Below are 21,184 nucleotides of genomic sequence, written 5' to 3'. Positions count from 1 at the left end.
ATGTCCAAGACGACAATGCCACAAGGAAGCTTTATCCATACTAGTGGAAGAATCAATATTCAAAACATCATTTCCAAAGTCATCAACAATCATAACAGTTTCATATATTCCATTACATGGTATAGCTTCAAAGTAAAAGACACCATTTAGATAAGCCAAAATAGAACCATTCTCATTATTAAAAGAAAATCTAAATCCTTGTCTAAATAAACCATGAAATGAAATGATGTTTCTCGCCATTTCTGGCGAATAGCAACAATTGTTCAAATCTAAAACTAAACTATTCCTAAGCACTAAGGAATACACTCCAATCTTGGTCACAGGTGACGATCTTCTGTTCCCCATGATTAGATTGATCCTTCCTTGCTCCACATCCCTACTTCTTCTTAGTCCCTGCACATTAGAACAAATGTGATAACCACAACCGGTATCAAGAACCCAAGAAATAGCATGATTAGAATCGTTAGATTTGATCGTATATATACCTGCGAAAGATGGCTTGATCTTTCCTTCTTTGATTGCTTGCAGGTAATCCGGGCAGCTTCTCTTCCAATGTCCTATCTTGTGGCAGTGGTGGCACTCTGCCTCCTTCGGGTTAGAGCAGGGCTTTGCGGGATCAACTTTGGTCCCACTAGAAGAGGCACCATCTCGGGCTTTCACCTTGCGATAGTTCTTTGATGAAGCTTTCCTCTTCTTTCCCTTCCCTTGTCCAATAGCCAAGACAGGAGCAGCGGGCGGATTGGGAGTAGGTGCAACAGACTTGTCTTTAAAGTTGCTCTCAGCAACCCTCAAGAGACCTTGGAGCTTGCTTAGGGTGACCTCTTCTTTGTTCATGTGGTAGGTCATCCTAAATTGGTTGTACATCGGAGGCAAAGAGTGAAGCACCATGTCGATCGCCAAGTCTTCACCGAAGTCAACATTTAACTTGCGGAGGCGGTCAACATACCTTTGCATCTTTTGCAAGTGCACGGTAAGAGATTCTCCATGACCCATCTTCGCGGAAATCATGTTAGTGAAAATCTCGTACCTCTCTTGTCTCGCGTTTTGGTGATACCTCTCCAATAAGTCTTGGTGCATCTCGTACGGGTACATGTCCTCGTAGGACTTTTGGAATTCGGAGTTCATGGTGGCGATCATGATGCAATGTACCTTCGTTGCGTCTCGCTCATGAGTTTCAAAGGCGGTGATTTCGGCGGGAGTAGCAATTTCGGGGTTGATTTTCTCGAGCTTCTCATCGAGGACATACTCCTTATCCTCATAGCGAGCAATGGTGCGAATGTATCTTATCCATTCGCTAAAGTTCGTTCCATCGAAGGTGACCTTTTGGCAAAGGCTCATCAATGTGAAAGAACTAGCAGCAGCGTTGTTTGCGTTCGACATCTACAATTAGAAAAGGACAATGATAGATTAGAATAAGAATCCCTAATTATCACCCAATAAGAAAATTAGGGCTAGGATCCAACAATAACATTTACATACTAGAAAAGGGATGCCGTAATCTAATATGCAAATAAATTGAAGGTAAGTGAATGACGATTCACTAATTCTCCATCACGAAAACCTAAACTATTAGCCCTAAGTGTTTTTGAGAATTCCTAGGTTCGGATGAGATTCATTGAAACTATTCAATGGCATGTTTAAATCTCGATATGCCCCTCTTGTTTGTGACTGGGATGCCGAGGATCACAAAGCGGGTGTGAATTACCATGCAAATTCACATGGTGCCTTCATTGTAACAATCACCTATTCGATGTGCCGGTAAACCACGCACGCTCCATCGAACTATGATAAACAACGAATCACCCTTTGCCACCTTCGCTTAGAACCAATTAGTGTGCCGGTAAACCACACACGCTCCACTAACATCTTAGCAAGGTGCAAAGTGTAATTTCATGGGATTGCATCAATTCACTTTTCCTAAAGTAACTAGGATTGGGAAATTTTAAAATATATATGTAGTTACTTTATATTTCTTATTATACTTTTAATGAGAGAATGAGGTTGCCCTATCCTACCCGTTCGGCTAACGACCCTCCACCAATCAAGCAAGCGGTGGGTGTGAGTGTACACCCATTAAGCGCCATTTTATAGGCCGCAACCTTATACCCACCTTATAGATCGGCTTCGTGAATGAGGCCTACTAACGGTAAGACTAGCATTTAGTTATACATATATATTATTCTAGTAATATCATATTAGTATAGGGTTGTATTTTAAAACTTTTAAAATCTAGGGTTTGAAATTTAAGTTGTCTAAATTAAAACTTTTAATCACAAAAGGTAAATTTCAAAACATGAGGGTAGGTTTTAAACATTTAAAACATGGAGGATCAAATAACAAATAATTCCAATTAACAATTAATATCCTAATTATCTATATTTGATTTATCCAAGATTTCTTTTAAGATAATTACCAAAATAATTAAAATAATTAATTAATTATCATATAAGGAAATTAAATATTTAATTAGTTGATAATTACCCTTAACTAGATCAAGATAATAGTTATATTTATCAGAAAAACGAATTAATGTTGATCTAATTAGTTTATGGTAAGTTAAGATAAGATAAACACAAAAAAATCCCGAATCTGGCCATTCCTGACGCCTGGACTCGCCGAGTGCACAAATGGACTCGCCGAGTCAGGCCTACTCGCCGAGTCCACTTTGAGACTCGCCGAGTCCATGACTCAGAAACCAAAAATTCGAATTTTGCAGGTTTGTTTCAGTTAATCAAGCAACAATTTACAGAAAACCAAGCAAGGCTCTGATACCACTGATGGGTTTTAGCCATAAGAACTTTCCTATGTGCGCATGCAAAACCCTAATGCTTGGATCTAGGCTTTCTAATAAACATGCTTTGAATCCAAGACTTCTAATTACTAATTAGGTCAAATAAGAACATTAAAACAGATCTAGAATCATACCTTTGAGTTCCTTGTTGATCTTGAGGTCTTGGAGCTTCTAGAGTCACAAGTGTCACTCCTCTAATGGCTTACAAACACCAAAGCAAGGAGGATGATTTAGGAGAGAGGAGAGGGGAGGAATTTCGACCAGAGGTTCCTTACTTTAGGTCAAGTGTCGAATTCCATCAGCCATGGGGTCTATTTATACTTGTAGATTCCTTAATGATTACAGATAAGTCCCTATCAGATAATCTTCTCTTAAGGCTATCCAAATCCATTCCTAGATAAGTATATGGACGATTTAAGCTTTCCTAAAGCTCTTAGAATCCGTCCAAACCATATCCAAATGGATTTACAGTTCAAAGCTTAACTATCAAACAATTGACAGTTTATACCCCTTTATTTAATTAATCTCTTTAAGTCACCAAATTAATTCTAATTAATTCTATGACTTATATTAATCAAATAACAATATATTATACATTATATTATTCACATAATATATTAATAATATTTACTCTCTCTTAATAAATCATCCTATCAAGTTGCTATGGTGAAGGCAACCCAAAAGGACCATGCACAACCGGATATAGTTACAGCCTTAGACACTATTCCAACAGAAACATCCCTCCACATCAGATAGCTACCTCATGGAAATGATCGGATCCTGTACCCCATCGAAAGTCAGGGGCTTCGTATTGTCAAAGCCCCGATACTAAAAAAACACGACCCGATCCAACCCCTGTAGCCGCAACGGCTGCACTGGCTGCAACAGCAGCAACCTCAGACAAAGCAGTATAGCACTCATCAAAGTAATCAATCAAGGCAGTCTTGATAGACCCAAACATCTCTGGCAACTAAGCTTGGAAACAAGCAACAACCTCCTCCTGTAGGATCTCCCTGATCCTGTCATCGAACGCAACTTACTCACCCTAACGGCCAGGTCCTGATCCCATACCAGACCCTGCCTTAACTCGACGCGTAGTCACTATACTGAAAATAAACCAGGAGGATATCATATAACACACATATCATAAAGGGGAACCAACTCACCCTGACAGCCAGGTCCTAATCCCGTACTAGATCCTACCTTAACTCAATGCATAGTCACTATACTGAAAATAAACCAGGAGGATATCCGATAACACACATCTCATTACAAAGAACCAACTCCCAACAGAGCCCTAGGGGTTGTGATTTCCTTTCTATGCGTACGGTTCCTATGTGTTCAGTAGTATGGGCCCATACTACCTTCAACACTTACCTGTATTTATCTCAAAGGATCATCACAACACCCTAACAATACTTTGTAGCATACTCATACGCTCAATCCTCACACCCTAGAGTAAGGCTATATATCTCAAAACTGGTCGGCTGACCCCACACCACTCATCCATGAAACTCCCACCAACCCTGCAGCACTCGTGTATGCTAGCCATACATAACATTGGACTATATAGATAGTCGAATATCTGATCCTACCCTAAGTCCTTCAGCAAACAAAAACAGGAAATAATTCCAGACCAAACATTCTCATGCTATAGAATCTTAGTTATGAATGACCATGATGCATACACTAAGCAACTACAGTAATGATGACAATTCCATTAGAGAAGAACCCTTGGCTATCAAGCATCATATAATCAAGCAATTCTATCATGCAAAATCCTAAAGATCCCTAACCTATCTCTAGCATGTTGTTCTAACATATCACAATATAAAATAATACTATTGTATTTTGGGGTCTACTTACTGGCTCCGGCTGATTTTACACATCAGATCCTCCTTGATTATTTTTGTCACAACCCCAAACCATGGATGGCAGAAACATCCGGGGGTGGAGAACTTCATCTATAGTATCATAACAACGAGTATAATAGTGATCAAAGTAAATACAACATCATAAATATAATCAAGAAAGTTACATGGTTTCATGAGTTACATGTTTCAAAATCGATTACAATATAATGATAAAATGGTTTGTCTGACATTGTAGCGTTCAATCCTCAAAATTTGGTAGTTGCCTGTTTCTATTGATTACCTGAGAATACAAGTAATTTTGAAAGAGTGTCAACAATTAAGTTGGTGAGTGCATAAACTTTTGTATGTAGAGTTGAAATCCTTTCTTTGTAAATGTAGTATATGTTCAAGAAAAATCCAATATTTTCCTTATAAAATGATTTGTAGTCTTAAGACTCTAAGACCAAGATGTAAAACTATTTTCCATACTTATGATAGTAAGTGCAGTTTTAAATAAATAAAACCCTTATGAATGTAAGAATTCCCGTAAACTATATGTGTCGTTGTTTCCTTATGTGAGTTATTATAATCGTGCAATTAACATAGTAAGCCTGTTACGACGTACTTCGGGCGTCGGACTGTTTTGACATTTGTCACCCCAGACCTGCCGGTCTAATTGTTGCAAGCAGCTTAGGTGCGGGATTGTCAGTCCCAATATAGATTGATAAACAAGTGTCACGCCCCTACAAGAGACTATGGTTATAATACAGGACTTTAACCAGTAATCTAAAGAGTACAATGAAGTAATGTCTCACAAATTTAATTCAAAGAGTTTACGTGTAGTGTGAATGAAAAGTCTTTTTGTAGTATGAATGAAAACTTCTGTAGTATGTTTGTAGTGTTAATGTACCATAAACTATACCTATTAAAGTTTATGATATGTGTTTGTAATGATGAAACACTCTTATGTTAATGACCATTTCTGTTTTCATGGAAGTAACCTAACATGAAATACAATCAACATGTAGCCATTTATTGCTATACACTTTGCTCAACATGTTACAAAGTGTTAATGAACATATAAACTATTTTACTAGTTTTAACTTTTCTGTCATTTTTTTTAGAAAAAATCATTATAAGTTGAAAACTGAATCCGTAAACTCTGAGAGTTCAGAAAATGTGTCTAGTTTGTTCATAACTTTTATTATGATTTTTAGTGGTCTCTAAGTAGTGTGAAAATGTCCATCATCACAGACTGGTCCGAAATCATTTCTGAAATGATAGGATGTTTTGTAAAAATCGCCATAAATTGTATAAAAATTGTATGAACGTGTGCAAGTAGTCATTAGAAAGGTATAAACCTGGACTATTTGCATATTGAAAAGTTTTGAAAAATATTAAGTTTAAGATGGTCAAAACAATTCGTGAATAGACCATAACGTTGGTTGAAAGTTGTTGTTTTGAGATAGAATGTGTTTGTGTTCTAACTTGTATTCTCCCCCTTAAAAATTGAAGAAGACATGAAAATATAGGGGTATGAACTCACCTTGAGTGATTTCTTGAGGTGGAAGATTGAAGAAGGGGAGTTTCAAGTCAAGAACACTTGAAGGATGCTTGAAGATTTGAAAATCCTATGAACGAATATCTCGATATTTGTGTAAATGATCCATGATTTGTATGAAGAAATGTAGAATATTTAGGAGTTTAATGAAGAAATTTACCAAGAATAGACGAAAACTCAAGAACACTTCTTGTTAAGAAGATCGTGACTGAGAAAGAGGAAGGGAGAAAAATGTGCTTTTGGTGAAGGCAAATGAGATTTTGAATGTGAAGAATAAAGATTTCTTAAGTGGATATGGTTAAGGAAAATCTGATCGAGTGTTGGGAGTAGTTGAAAGAGGATAATGATTTAACTAGGTAGAGTGTGAATAGTGGCATAAAGTGGGTGTGAATGGCTTGGTGTCATAACTTTATGGAAAAGTCAACAAGTACCTTTAGATAGTATTTTGAACAAAAATATGATTTATATCTAATAAATCTCCAAGATGTAGATAAAATATGAGTTTGGAGGGTTTATAATGATAAAAATATGAATTGGGTGAAATTCCAATGTTAAAATCATAAAAAACGGGCTTAAAATGCGAAAGTGGTCAAAAACTGGGAAAAAGGTGTGAATCCTGCGAAGGGAAGGCTGTATGCGAGAAGGTCCGTAGTCTGAGAAGGGTAGTGACTGCGAATATGGAGGCTCGCAGTAGGAGGGTTCGCACACCGAGCTTCGGAGCGAGAGGTTGTATGTGAGCCTTGCTGGTTCACTGCGAGGGTGAGGTTCGTAGCTTGAAATGCTTCTGCCCCATGCGAATATCTGCAAAGGTTCGCAGTATGAACAGTAACATGCGAACTTCCAAGCCCTTTTTCATTTTCTTCTTCTGTTTCAAGCTGTTTTCGACCACGGGAAGGTTCAGGATGGTATGGATGTTCATATAAACGTTGAAAAATGTGATTTTTTTTATTACCAAGAGGTTTGGGAGAGATTTGGGAGAGATAGAGATAGAGTGGGAGAGATTGAGAGAGACTTTGTTTGTAGCCTTTGTTAGTGTTTGGCCCCATAATGCAAGGTTTGTAAACCCCACTATGCCTCGTTATGAGTGTTTTACGCCCCCGAAGGGTACACAATAGTGCTTTATAGAGTTGTTACATCACTCACCCTGGTTAGGGTTTAGAATTGTTAAACATATGAAACTTCAGAGCGATACTTTGTATTAAGATAGAGAGTTGTACATTAGTAAACATAGATTAAGCCCTAACATACAAGCACTAGTTGAGTTTACCGGCTTGACTCGTTGACTTTGACTTGACAAGAAATTAACGGTTGTAACAATTTTGAAAACCATTTGAAAAATCAATTTAACATTCTTTTTCCTTAGTTTGAGACTGGATTCACATGAGTGTTCCTCCAATTCACTCAAACCAAGGCTCTGATACCAACTTGTAACATCCATACAATTCATGAAAATTTTAAACTTTTAAAACAACCCATAAATCATCATTCTTTACAAATAGTTTTCCAAAACATGTTCAATATCAGAGTAATCCCAAAATCATGAAACAAAACATGAGGAGGTGCACGATCACGCCTTCGTCTTCCTTTGAGGTGCATGAAATATAATCCAAAACTATAAGCCTAAAGCTTAGTGAGTTCCCCCAAAATACCAATACACAATCAAATAGCACAAACATAATGACGGCATGCAATGAGTCCACAACTAACAGACTGGATTACCCCCTGAGCCCACAGCATAAGTCTGGCTTGTCCCCTAGGCCCAAAGCTTATGTTTGGCTTGCTCCCCAGACTGATCGGTCCTCGGACTAAATACCACTAAGCCCTCAGTACAAATCTAGCATGCCATTCCCAGCCCTCAACTCGTATCCGGAATGCTCATGAGCCCTTAGTATGAGTCTGGCATGCCCTCATTGGCCCTCAGCTCATATCTGGTATGCTCTAGGGTTTGTTTGCTACATCACAGAGGAGTACAACCTCAACCCAACCCCCACAACATGTCGATATATAACATATAATATCATATACATACAGATAGACAGTATCACATGTAGTCCTACAGATCTACCAGACTAGCATATCACCACTAGCATGCATATCTATCCCATACTCAGCATATCAACAATATCAATTTATCAAACCAATTGGCCAGCCTTGGTGCCTTCGACCCGAAAGTATAGTGAGGAAAACTCACCTCACAAGCAGCACAGAACTGATAAGGCCCGAATCTGAATCTCAGCTCTCAACTCAAATGCCTACAACCACCAAGTGACCAATTCCATAAAAAACCCAAAAATACCCTTAAAAGTAAAAATTGGTCACACATAGTCAACTCAAACTCAACTGGTCAAAGTCCATAAACCCACTGATTCAACCCAACTAAGTCAAGCCAGCCGAGTTGACTCGAAAATGGTTGAACCATGTGAGTACGCGGGGCGTACTCCGAACATACGTGTAGCAAGGCTTCGTAGAAACCACCATCGGAGTGGCTGACCGGGTACATGGGGCGTACGCCAATCTATGTGGGGCGTACCCTTGCAGATCCATTTTCTTCCTTAAGTGCTTAATGGCTTTAGCATTTGAGCTCACACTTCAGATCCAAGGTCCAGAGGCATACTAAAGTCATAAAGTTCCCAACTTTATGACTTTCCACGTCTAAAAAAGTCCTTAATGCTAGGTCTTAATCCATTAAGACCTTCTACAAGAAGCATGGAGTCAAACTAGTTAAAGGGACCTCATTTTTATATCTTAAAACCCTTCGTAGCGTCTGAAAGGTTAACCCAAAATGTCTAAAATCTAACATGCATAAAAATGGGACTTTTGGGACCAAAAGAATATCATAAAGCTACCCTTTTAGTTCTTTATTTTTCAAAAATGAATAAAAAAAAGATAATAGATACAAAAATATTTTTCTATTCTAATAAAAAAAATAGTTTTATTCTTCTTTTGTTATGTGTCACCCTATTAGACATCATATATAATATCATATCACTTTTCAACTTATTGATTCTTTATTTCAAATTTCATCTTTCAAATTTTTCATTCTAATTACATTAAATTAATAACATTATAATAAAAATTAAAATAAAATTAATACAAATTATAAGGTGATATAGTTTCATATATTTATATAAATCAATGATTATAATTTTATATAATTGACAAAATATCTCTTAATTAATAAATTAATTAAAATAATTTATTAATAATTTTGAGTTTTTATTATAAAAATTTGATTAATTTTGTAACTGTGGTTCCCACATGTCATAAACTAGTTAGGTAATGAATAAATTTAGAGAATCATACTATACTTATAAAGGAGACATTTTTCATATCACCTCATGCATTTAAAATCGTCACCCAAATTTCCAAGCACCACATGCATTTGAAACCCCACACATTTTCACATTCAAAGTAATTAATCACACATTATGAAATGTTTTATAACTTATATAATATGTTTAATAAACAATTAATTGATACTCTACTGTAAAATGTCATTCTCTTTAAGTAGACACACAAATACAAATCACGTACAAAATTCAAAAAAAAAAAGTTTAAAGGTTTTGTGCTGATTTGAGGGATTTGGAACATTTTTCGAGCTATATTATTATATTAAAGTTTTTAATTTGTAAGTTTGTTATATACTAATTCTTTTTTTTATATTTTTCTTGGTTTAAGTATTATTTTAAGACAATCATTGTATGTTGTCGTTGAAACTTTAATTTAAATTAGATTAGTTTCATGTTATCATATCATACTATACTTATAAAAGATGCATTTTTCATATCACCCCATGCATTTGAAACTCACACGCCTTTTCACATTCAAAGTAATTATCACACATCATGAAAGGTTTTATAACTTATACTAGGCGAATGTCCGCGCATTGCGCAGAAGCATCTATATAATTGAAATCTTTACATGTTTTTTTTTAAATATAACAATAATGTTATTGTTAAATTTGATATAATAATTCGTATACTAAGGAGATATAATATATTGATTATTTTGAAGAGTAAATTACACAAATGGTCCCTGTGGTTTGGGGTGATTTGCGCGTTTGGTCCACAACTTATTTTTTAACTCGAAAGGTCCTTACTATTTGTTTTTGTTACGTGCTTTGTCCCTACTGCTTGTTTTTGTTACGCGTTTGGTTCCTGTTTTACCTAAGACACTATTATTTAAATAGGGAAAAATTATGGGGTAGGTAAGGTAAGGTGGGTGCAGTTGGGGGTGTGTTTATTTAAATAAATTAGAAAACCAATGGAAAAAAATAGTCGTTTTAGGTAAAATAGGGACCAAGTGCGTACCAAAAACAAATATTAGGAACCTTTCAGGTTAAAAAAAATAAGTCAGGGACCAAACACACAAATTACTCTAAACCATAGGGACCATTCATGTAATTTACTTTATATTGAATTATATGATAATATATACATCTATTAAAACTGCATAATCTCAATCTTTTGAATAACCTTTACCAGCGCGTTACTCATGAACAAACTAAAATATAATATATAGTTTAATGTTATTTATAGTTGTAGTTATTATTAATTAATTTTTTAAAATTTATTTGCTTAACTTTTTAATTGTTGTCATTGTAATTATTTAAAACATCAAATAATTTTTTTTATTTTAAAGCTAACAATATAATCATTTATATAGAGTTATTCTTAACTATTGTTATTGTAAGTTATTTTAAGCTAATTATTTTGAAAACTTTTAACGATTATAAAAATATCTTTATGAAATATTTTAGTTAAATTGATATTACAATTTAGTTTTTGCATTTAGCACTACAATTTATCATTTTTAACTATTCACAAAATATTCTTTGGGTTGTTTAAGTGGAACTGAAATTTATATTGAAGTTAACCCTGTAATGTTATATTTAAATTAACAATTTAAGTATCTTGTCCAAACTGTTCAAAACTTGTAGCTTTAAATTGATAATAGTTTACATACAACAACATACTAAATCTAATAAATTAAGTATAATATGTTAAAAGTTAAAGACATAAATCTATAAGTAGAAGTAAAAATATTATTTTAATATTTAAATTTAGTTTATTTATGATTGCACTTTAGGTTTGATACTTATTTAACCTTATTAACCAACTTATAATCATTATTAAAAAGATATTATTTACAAAATATTCTTTAGGTTGTTTAAGTTGAACTAAAATTTATATTTAAGTTGATCCTGTAAGGTTATATTTAAATTAACAATTTAAGTATTTTATACAAATTGTTCAAAAGTTGTAGCTTTAAAATGATAATGGTTTACATACAACAACATATTAGACCTAATAAATTAAGTATAATATGTTAAAAGTTAAAAACACAACTTTATAAGTAGAAGAAAGTATATTATTTTAATATTGAAATTTAGTTTATATATGATTACACTTTAGGTTTCATATTTATTTAACCTTATTAACCAAATTATAATCATTATTAGAAAGAAATTGAAAAGTCATGTGAGTTTCAAATGAATGTGGTGAAAGGAAAAATAAATGAGAGTTTCAAATGAATGTGGTGAAAGGAAAAATGCTAGCTTTATAAGTATACTAGATGAATTCTCGCGCGTTGCGCGAGGCAGGTTGAAAATACATTATTAGAATATTGAAAAATATATGTTTATAATGGTTATGTTATTGACATTAACATTCACATAATATTCATTAACATCAACCCATCTTCCTCATTAATAAATTAAATATAATTATCTATTTAGTATTATTTTTAATAATTGTTATGATTTATTAATTTAACTTTTTACTTATGCAATTATTTTCTAATTTCATTAATGATATTCATTTAAAATACAATTTATTTGTAGCTAACGTTATGTAATTTATAATTTGATGTTATTATGATTTAAAATTAATGTTCATTAATTTTAAACTACTTGTTATTAATAATAAGTTAAAGAATACTTTTAAAAACACTTAATATTATTAATCAAATATTAAACATATACTAAATAATAAAGTGATAAGATTGACAATTTGCATTTCTAAAGAGACTTGTATGGATAATATGGCATATCCATTGTTTTTGTAATTTCATTTTATTATTTATAACTATTGTTCGTTAATTTTAAAACCATTTATTATTATTAATAAGTGAAATAAAACTTTTAAAAAGCACTTATTATTACACTTAAAATGTTAAAGATATACTAAAATATAAAGTGATAAGATACACAATTTGCATTTTAAAAGAAACTTACATGAATAATATGGATAATATGACATATCCATGATTATTAATTAGTTATTGATTTGAAGCAACACAAACATACAGACAAATATACAATAATTAATTAAATATTCTATATATATCACCTTCCATAACATATGATCAATAACATGAATCTAATCTAATTTAAATTTAAATTTTAACCACAACATACAATGATTGTCTTAAAATAAAACTCAAACCAATAAAAACAAAAGAATTAGTATATAACAAACTTACAAATTAAAAACTTTAACATAATAACATGGCTTGAAAAATGGTCAAAAACCCTCAAACCAACACAAAATCCTTTAGACTTGTTTTCTTTGTAAATTTTGTATATGATTGGTATTTGTGTTTCTACTCAAAGAAATTGGTCTTTTATAGTAAACTATCAATTAATTGCTTAGTAAACATATTATATAAGTTATAAAACTTTTGAATGGTTAATCATTATTAAGAGACTTTTGAGTGGTATTCATTCAAATAAGAGGTTTCAAATGAATATGGTTTGAGTTAGGGGTGCAAACGAGCCAAGCTACTCGCGAGCTACTCGAGATCGGATCGTTAAAAGCTCGACTCGAAACTGACTTTAAACGAGCCCGAGCCGAGCTCGAGCTTAATATTAAGCTTGTTTATTAAACGAGCTCGAGCTCAAGCCTATGTTACTAAGCTCGATTAGGCTCGCGAGCCTAAACGAGCCTTTATATAATATAATTTATTGTTATATATATATATATATATATATATATATATATATATATATATATATATATATTAAAATAAAAACATATTAGGGGAATTATGAATTTAGGGTATTAGTAAACGATCTTTTTAACGAGCTCGAGCCGAGCTTAAGCTTATTTAGGCACGTCAGATAAAAACGAGTCGAGCCCGAGCCCGAGCTGAGCTTGTGTAACTCTTTACGAGCTCGAGCCTGATTTGTATTTGTGTGTCAATAAAACAATGCTCGAATTGAGCCGAGCTCGAGCTCGAGCCTCATATAACTTAAAACGAGCCCGAGCCGAGCCTGGCTAGGCTCAGGCTCGGCTCGGCTCGTTTGCACCCCTAGTTTGAGTAAAATGTTTCATAGGAGTTTCAAATGAATGTGGTGAAAGAAAAAATGCTTCCTTTATAAGTATATTATAAGTATATAATGATAATGATGATAATATGTTTAATAAACAATTAATGGATAGTATATTATAAAAATGTCATTCTCTTTGAGTAGACACACAAATACAAATCACATATAAAATTCACAAAAAAAAACAAGTTTAAAGGTTTTGTGTTGGTTTGAGAGATTTGGACCATTTTTCAAGTCATGTTATTATGTTAAAGTGTTTAATTTGTAAGTATGTTATATATTAATTCTTTTTTTTTATATTTTTCTTGGTTTACGTATTCTTTTAAGACAATTATTGTATGTTGTGGTTGAAACTTTAATGTAAATTAGATTAGATTCATATTATCGATCATATGTTATGGAAAGTAATATAATATTTAATTCAATATTGTATATATATTTGTATGTTTGTGTTGCTTCAAATTAATAATTAATAAAAAAATCATGGATATGCAATATTATCCATATTACTCATGTAAGTCTCTTTAAAATGCAAATTGTTTATCTTATCACTTTATATTTTAGAATATGTTTAACATTTTTTATTATAATAATAAGTGTCTTTTAAAAGTTTTCTTTCATTTATTAATAATAATAAGTGGTTTTAAAACTAATGAACCATAATTATAAATAATAAAATCAAATTATAAAAACCATGGATATGTCATATTATCCATGTAAGTCTCTTTTGAAATGCAAATTGTCTATCTTATCAGTTTATTATTTAGTGTATGTTTCAAATTTTAATAGTAATATTAAGTGTTTTTTTAAAAGTCTTCTTTAACTTATTAATAATAATAAATTGTTTAAAACTAAAGAACAATAATTTTAAATGATAATAACATCAATTTATAAATTACATAACGTTAACAACAGATAAATTGTATTTTAAATGAATATCATTATTGAAATTAAAAAATAATCACATAAGTAAAAAAATATAAATTAATCAATCATAACAACTATTAAAAATAATATTAAATAGATAATTATATTTAATTTTATTAATGAAGAAGATGGGTTGATGGTAATAAATAATATTGTTAAAAATATTATGTCAAAGTTAATGTCAATAATATAACTATTTTAAAGATATATTTTTCAACATTTTAACAATATATTTTTAATCTGCGTTACGCAATGCGCGAGAATTCGTCTAGTAGTAGAATAGTAGGACCGGAACCGAATGCCAAACTCAATCCTTACATGATGATGTGAATCGTTTTTCAAAAGTAAGGTCGTAATATGATACTACCAAAATTAGAATCTTAACAATCTTACCTTCTGGAGACGAAGGTGTGATACTACCAAAATTAAAATCTTAACAATCTTACCTTCTGGAGACGAAGGTTGAGAAAATAATCTTCATTTTAATTTAAAGTAGTGGTTTTTTCCATGGGATTAGGCTATTCTAATAAAAAAATTAAAAAAATTAAAAAATTAAAAAGGTTTAAGGGCTTTGTATTTTTTTTTATTGGAAGAATGGAAGGCTTATAGTTGGTTTAAAAATGGCTATAAGCCTATAATCTATTCTAATAAATGAAAGTTTTTTTTTTGTCACTAATCAAATTTTCATTTAATTTGTCAAATATTATTTTGTGATTATTTTGAAATAATTTTTATTTCACATGTCATTTTATGGTTTATCTATTGTATTAATTTCACATAATATTTAAATTCAATAATAAATAAATATTATTCAATAATAAATGCATATTAATTTTCTTAATGAACTTTCCTTTTAATTTCAAAATTAATAAATTAAAGCTTTATTAATTTTGTTTATTTATTTATCTAAATTATTTGTTCAAATTTAGAGAAAAAAAATATTTTAATTTTTTTAATTCAATATTTTTTTTTTATTTTTCTTATAAATAAAAACTTCTCAAATGTCTAGAATTTTATATTTAGTTTTTTTCTTTTAAATAAACTCATTTAATATATGAATCTTATATCTAATGAATCTTATTCTAATAAATGAATAGCTTTAATCTCTTTTTGTCAAGGATGACTCTAATATAACTATTCATAAATATTATGTAATGTGTCATATATATAGATATATTAGGCAATTCATTTTAAAAATATTTTAATTTACTTAATTAATAATTTATTTAAAATAACTTTTTAATAATTACAAATTTTTATTATAAAAATTTAATTAATTTTATAACCTATAAACTAGTATATAAATAAAAGGGGCTCTGTTACACTTTTCGCTCGTATAGAAATTCACTGCAAAAAACAACCCGGCCACCTTGATAGCAAGATAAATAACATGGAAAGTATTATGCAATCCAAGAATTTGTGGTGATAAATCACTGGAACCACTATATATATGATCATTAAAAGGTTATGAAATGTATATTACGCTACAAAATCAACATATCACATATGGGAATCCAAGTACATGATGGTTGTGAGATTCATGGGTTTCATGTATTCGTCTGTACCATTCATCATCTGCTCCACGATTAATCTGCTTGCTCGTTCAGTCGGGTGAAAGGAATCCCAAAACACAAATTTGTCTCTGTTATTGCACAAGTTTGAAGACGGGTTGCATGAACCAGGTATCCCATTGTATGGTCCTAGACCACAACAAGCCGTTTTTGAGGTTTCAAAACCTGCATAATATATCATTTGAAAACGTCAAATTCAAACTTTTATATTTTGTCGAAAACGGATTCTTACCAAAAGCTTGAGGATTTGTGATTATATCATTGTGCATGAGTTTTGTATTGGCTGCAACAAAAACATCAGCACCCAATTCATGATTAAGATTTTGAACCATTTGAGCAAGTTGTGGTTCAAATATCTGGGCTGCAGCTTGAAGTTCGGGTGCACATTCACCATCTAGGCTATGTTGTACTATCTCCCCTGGTGCACATCCCAGTGGTCCAGACCCCATCAGTATCGCCCGCCTAACTCCTAAATTATACATTGTCTGCATCATAAGCTTAACTCATTAGTTTAGTCATCTACAACCTAATCATAATCATTTTCAAATGCACATATATAACTAAAAACGTACGTCAAGAACTCTAGACTAAAGATTACCATCAATATCTTGCGATACTCAGACATGAGGTAGATGACATACTCAGGAACAGTAAACTGTAGAGACCGAGCCGAGAACGGGTACAAGTAATAGTTGTTCACGAAATCATTACCACCTAATGAAACAAGTACTAAAGCTCTGTTTACGATATCCTTTGCTTGTTTTTGGCCTACTAAAGAAGTCAGTCTTCTTTGGTACTCCCTGAAGTACTCTAGTTGTACAGGCATTCGAAGTATGTTTCCCTGCGTTGATGTTTACACTATTACCACTTAATTATACCAATCAGAACGACACACACATTTATGCAGTTAGTATCGGTTTCTCGTTAATTATACGTCGGTAACTTACAAACTGCATTCCAGTATCGTTGAGTATTCCGATTCCGGCAGAAGCAAAGTTTGCACCCAAAGGAAGCTTTTTGTCTGTCAATTCCGGACTCAGATATGGAAGAGCAGGCTCCGATCCGATAACTTCACCTGTTCATTATAACGCACGTTTATTGGACTATATATATTTTTAGCAAACACAAAGCAAAAGGAATCGGGGATTAAAAACATAGCATAAAAGTATCCGATTCCAAGAGAGACGATTCGAAACATGGCATGGAAAAGAAAAGCAGATCGATGAGATGAAAAACTAAACTAAGAATGTCGGGGATGGTTCGGCCATTGGAGAAACGGCCAGTTGGAAGATGCAAGGGAGTGTCGATGCCATATGGAGGGCTGTCGGCGCGTGCACCGGTAAACAAGTAGTTGTTGTTGCCGTTGTCAACCAGAGAATCGCCGAACACGAAAAATGGTCGTGGTTCGCTTACTTCAGGAGCAACGCCAAACGCCGTCACCCAAAATAACACGAAAAACAACAATCTGATAACCATTTTCGAAGGAGATTGAGGGAGAAGAAGCGATTGAAGGTTTGTATTGGTTAGCGTTACTTTAACAATGGTGAAATTATATATAGAAGAAGCTCTCCAGTTTAAAGAATAGGAACTAAAAAGACTCGGTTGATGTCGTATGAAATGCCTGTCATTAATGCGATATTGAGATTTCAAAAGTCAGCGTTGACTATTGAATTATTTTTGACCCTTTTGCTTTATATTTCATAATTCGTATAACAATTTTATATAATATTTATTGTCATTGATTGCAGATGTTATTAATTACTATTATTATTATTATATATCTTATATCTTATATAAATCACACTAATTATATCTTAAATTTTAAGAGAGGTATAAGTTATAAAAAAATTTGTACAAATCAATATAAATAATTTATTAATACTTGTCAAAAGTTTAAAAAACTTGAATTAAGAAAAATAATTAAAACATTCAATTTGAAACAAATTGGAAAATTTTAAAATATTAAATTTATACATATAGATTAGTTTATATTTCTTAAATTAGACATCAATATTAATTAATTTACATTAATAATATAAAGAAGCAATATACATATAAGGTATAAACATAAATATTTTTTACAAAAATGTTAATTTTTTTATTACATAACAACTAATAATAAAATTTAATAATTATTTTTTCTAAAAAACTATTCTCCAAAAAAAACTATTTATCATCGCTGCTTTGCACGGACACACGTTTAGTATATATTAATGGATAGAAACCTTAGGAACAATATATTTTTGGTATTCAGAGTTTGGTCACATTTCTTTATCCATTTTGACACTTTTACACCCTAAGCTCATTTAATTTCTAACTTTAGTCCATGGTCATCAATACTAGATAAATGTCTTGGATATGTGTATACCACCTCCAACTTCTTCCCAGTCAGATGGAGACAACAATAATCCACCCCTTCATCATCGACCAAATATCACTTCTCTCTCTTTTCCCATCTACGCTTCCACTACCTCGACAACTCTCACATCTTACGATCCACCTCATTTTCACTTCTTATTCTATGCTTAGATCCCCCACCGTCATGATTTCAATGATTTTCTTCAAATCGACTCTCTTTAAATCGGTTCTTCATTCAATCATCATGATCATATGTTTCATCATTGATTCAGTTCGACTCTGACTTGGCGACTCTGATTGTTTGTGACAAACAAATGTCGCTTTTGATGAACCCTAAGCGGGATCTTAATATAACTCTAAGTTCCATCCAAATCTCGTTTGAGTGCTATCTCCTGCTAACAATACTTTGAATGGGTGTCTTGCTCTTGTCGATCGCTCCACCGAGTCTGGAAGCAAGCAGTGACCTTTGTTAATTATAGGTTTGGACCTCTATCACTTCACTATGAAAATCGACATCAACGGTGCTCTATGGAGTTATTGTGAACCATTGGAAGGTATGTATGTTAAATCTGTCACCCATTTGAACAGAATGTATGAAATCTTGGCATATTTTTTTCGTATAAACATGATTTTTTATGCGAACCTTATTTACACCACAGAAATGCAGACCAAATAACTCTTCCAATCAATCCCTGGCATGCACCTCTTTTGCAATCTCAGGGATTTTGTAAATGTTGTGAAGACGATTAGCTTCTTCCCCAAAATATAACGACTTGTGGTGATTCAACAAAAATCTCCTATTTATAACATTAACAAGACGGTCAATAGTAAACCAAACGTTAATGTTTAAATTTGTAGATGCAAAATAGTGGCAAAGTGTTCTACAGGTAATCATTTCAATATAATGAATTTATTTTGCGAATTAGGGTTGCCTACTGAACATGGTGGATCAAAATTGTCAAGGTATTTGGTGTTTGTTGATGAGTGAAAGGTTTTGTATAGGCTAAATTATGTGTTGTCTTTTGTATTACAATAGATGAATGAATTAGAATTGTGTTGTTTTTTTTTTTTACCTATGCCTGATGATGATGACTGATACATCTATTATAATTTTTAGATGTGATCAATTTTGAATCAAAAGTTGCATTCAAGATGAGGAGAAAATGGTGATTAAGCAAATTAGTAAGCTTTTCCCCATCAATACTAGGAACTACATTTGTTGAATCTTTTGAAACAAAAAAAACAAGGCAACTGAATTATTTTTTCTGATCATGGGATTGAATATTGGAAAAGATTGGATTATGCTATCTTTATGGCTTCATTTAAGACTATCTACTTCTTTACATGAATATTGGAAAAATATCGGAATATGCAATTGCAGCATATTATGTACCCTCCTCTCCCTTTTCCCAATTTGAATTCGTTTTCCCAAAATGTATGCTTTTTACATGCCCCCTCTCACTCAAGCATGTACTATGTGTATGTTTGTGTGTTTATATTTTTATCTTTATGTTTGTGTTTACTTATGCTAGTTCATGAATTAATATGGATTGGAATTCGTTTTTTGTGCCAACTTTAGCATCCTCTTAGTATTTATAGTCTCTTGTGGTCATCAGTCTCTTGATTAATAAGAGGGAAAATGTTGACAAATTACATGTAAATGGTTGATAAACAACATGATTGTAGATTTTCATAATTTATATCATTAATTTACATTTTATTAAGTTGCATATGCATTTGTCAAAATTTAAATCCATCTTTTTTTTACATAATTGCAAGTTGGGGTGTTTGGAAGATACAAATGCAGTGCTTTCCCATTTTAACGACTATTCAGATCATTTTTATGCTGAGGTGTCAAGTAATCTTTATAAAAATACACATCTCTTAAAGTCCATGAATTTGGAACTTGATTATATATTTCAAAAGCTAAGGTTGGTTTACAAGTTACAAAAAAGTCATCATCTTTCTCATTGTAGAATTTAACAGTAAATCGATAGTTTAATTTTCTTTTAGGAGTTTAACAGCAAAGATTAAGGCCACGTATCCTGGTGATCTAACGATAGAACCTCTTGACAGAAGGTCGGATAACAATAGTCTTAATCCACGCCAAACACAATATTCTCCAAACATGTCATGTCAAACAGGCCTGAAAGGTTCTTCTCGAAAAGTCTAAATTGGAGCATTAGGAATTTGTTCAGCTAATTACAAGAAATGGCTATGTACTTTCGGTTATTTCAGTATTATAGCATCCTACTTTTGTTCATTTCTATTATAGCATTGTACTTTTAATTTTTTTCTTCTTAAAGCATTGTACTTGAAAAAATCTATCCAGTTATGGCCCCTCGCCTCAAAACCCCCAGAAGCTCGCGAAGATGCTCCTTATGCTGCTCTCTGGTCTTGGAATACACCAAGATATCATCAATAAACATAGTAACGGAACGATCGAGCATCAACTTGAACACTCGATTCATCAAATCCATAAACACCGCAGGAGCATTGGTGAGCCCAAATGGCATCACCACAAACTCGTAATGCCCGTAACAAGTCTGGAACGCAGTCTTCTCCACATCCTCCTCTCTCACTCTAACATGATGATACCCAGACCTCAGATCTATCTTGGAGAACCAAGATGCACCCTGAAACTGATCGAAGAGGTCATCAATCCGCGGAAAAGGATAACAGTTCTTCACCGTTTAATTTGTTCAACTCCGGGTAATCAATGCACATCCGGTGCGAACCATCCTTCTTCTTGACGAATAGTATCAGCGCAATCCATAGAGAACTGCTCGGCCT

At 32.5% G+C, this 21,184-nt stretch overlaps 1 protein-coding gene across 1 annotated transcript; it reads right to left on the bottom strand.

Annotated features, from left to right (window-relative positions):
* Positions 1-15,962: 15,962 nt before the first annotated feature.
* LOC111910981 (GDSL esterase/lipase At5g33370) lies at positions 15,963-17,509 on the bottom strand. The gene is made up of 5 exons (XM_023906750.2): positions 17,275-17,509; positions 16,981-17,108; positions 16,632-16,874; positions 16,266-16,518; positions 15,963-16,198 (listed from the first exon to the last, which is right to left on the bottom strand). Exons 1-5 carry the CDS (start codon positions 17,507-17,509, stop codon positions 15,963-15,965), a joined length of 1,095 nt encoding a protein of 364 aa, XP_023762518.1.
* Positions 17,510-21,184: the final 3,675 nt, after the last annotated feature.

The sequence above is a fragment of the Lactuca sativa genome, chromosome 8 (assembly GCF_002870075.4).
Source record: "Lactuca sativa cultivar Salinas chromosome 8, Lsat_Salinas_v11, whole genome shotgun sequence".
NCBI lineage: Eukaryota > Viridiplantae > Streptophyta > Magnoliopsida > Asterales > Asteraceae > Lactuca > Lactuca sativa.
Note: the sequence above shows the minus strand (reverse complement) of the source record. Positions and strands in the feature narration are given on the sequence as shown.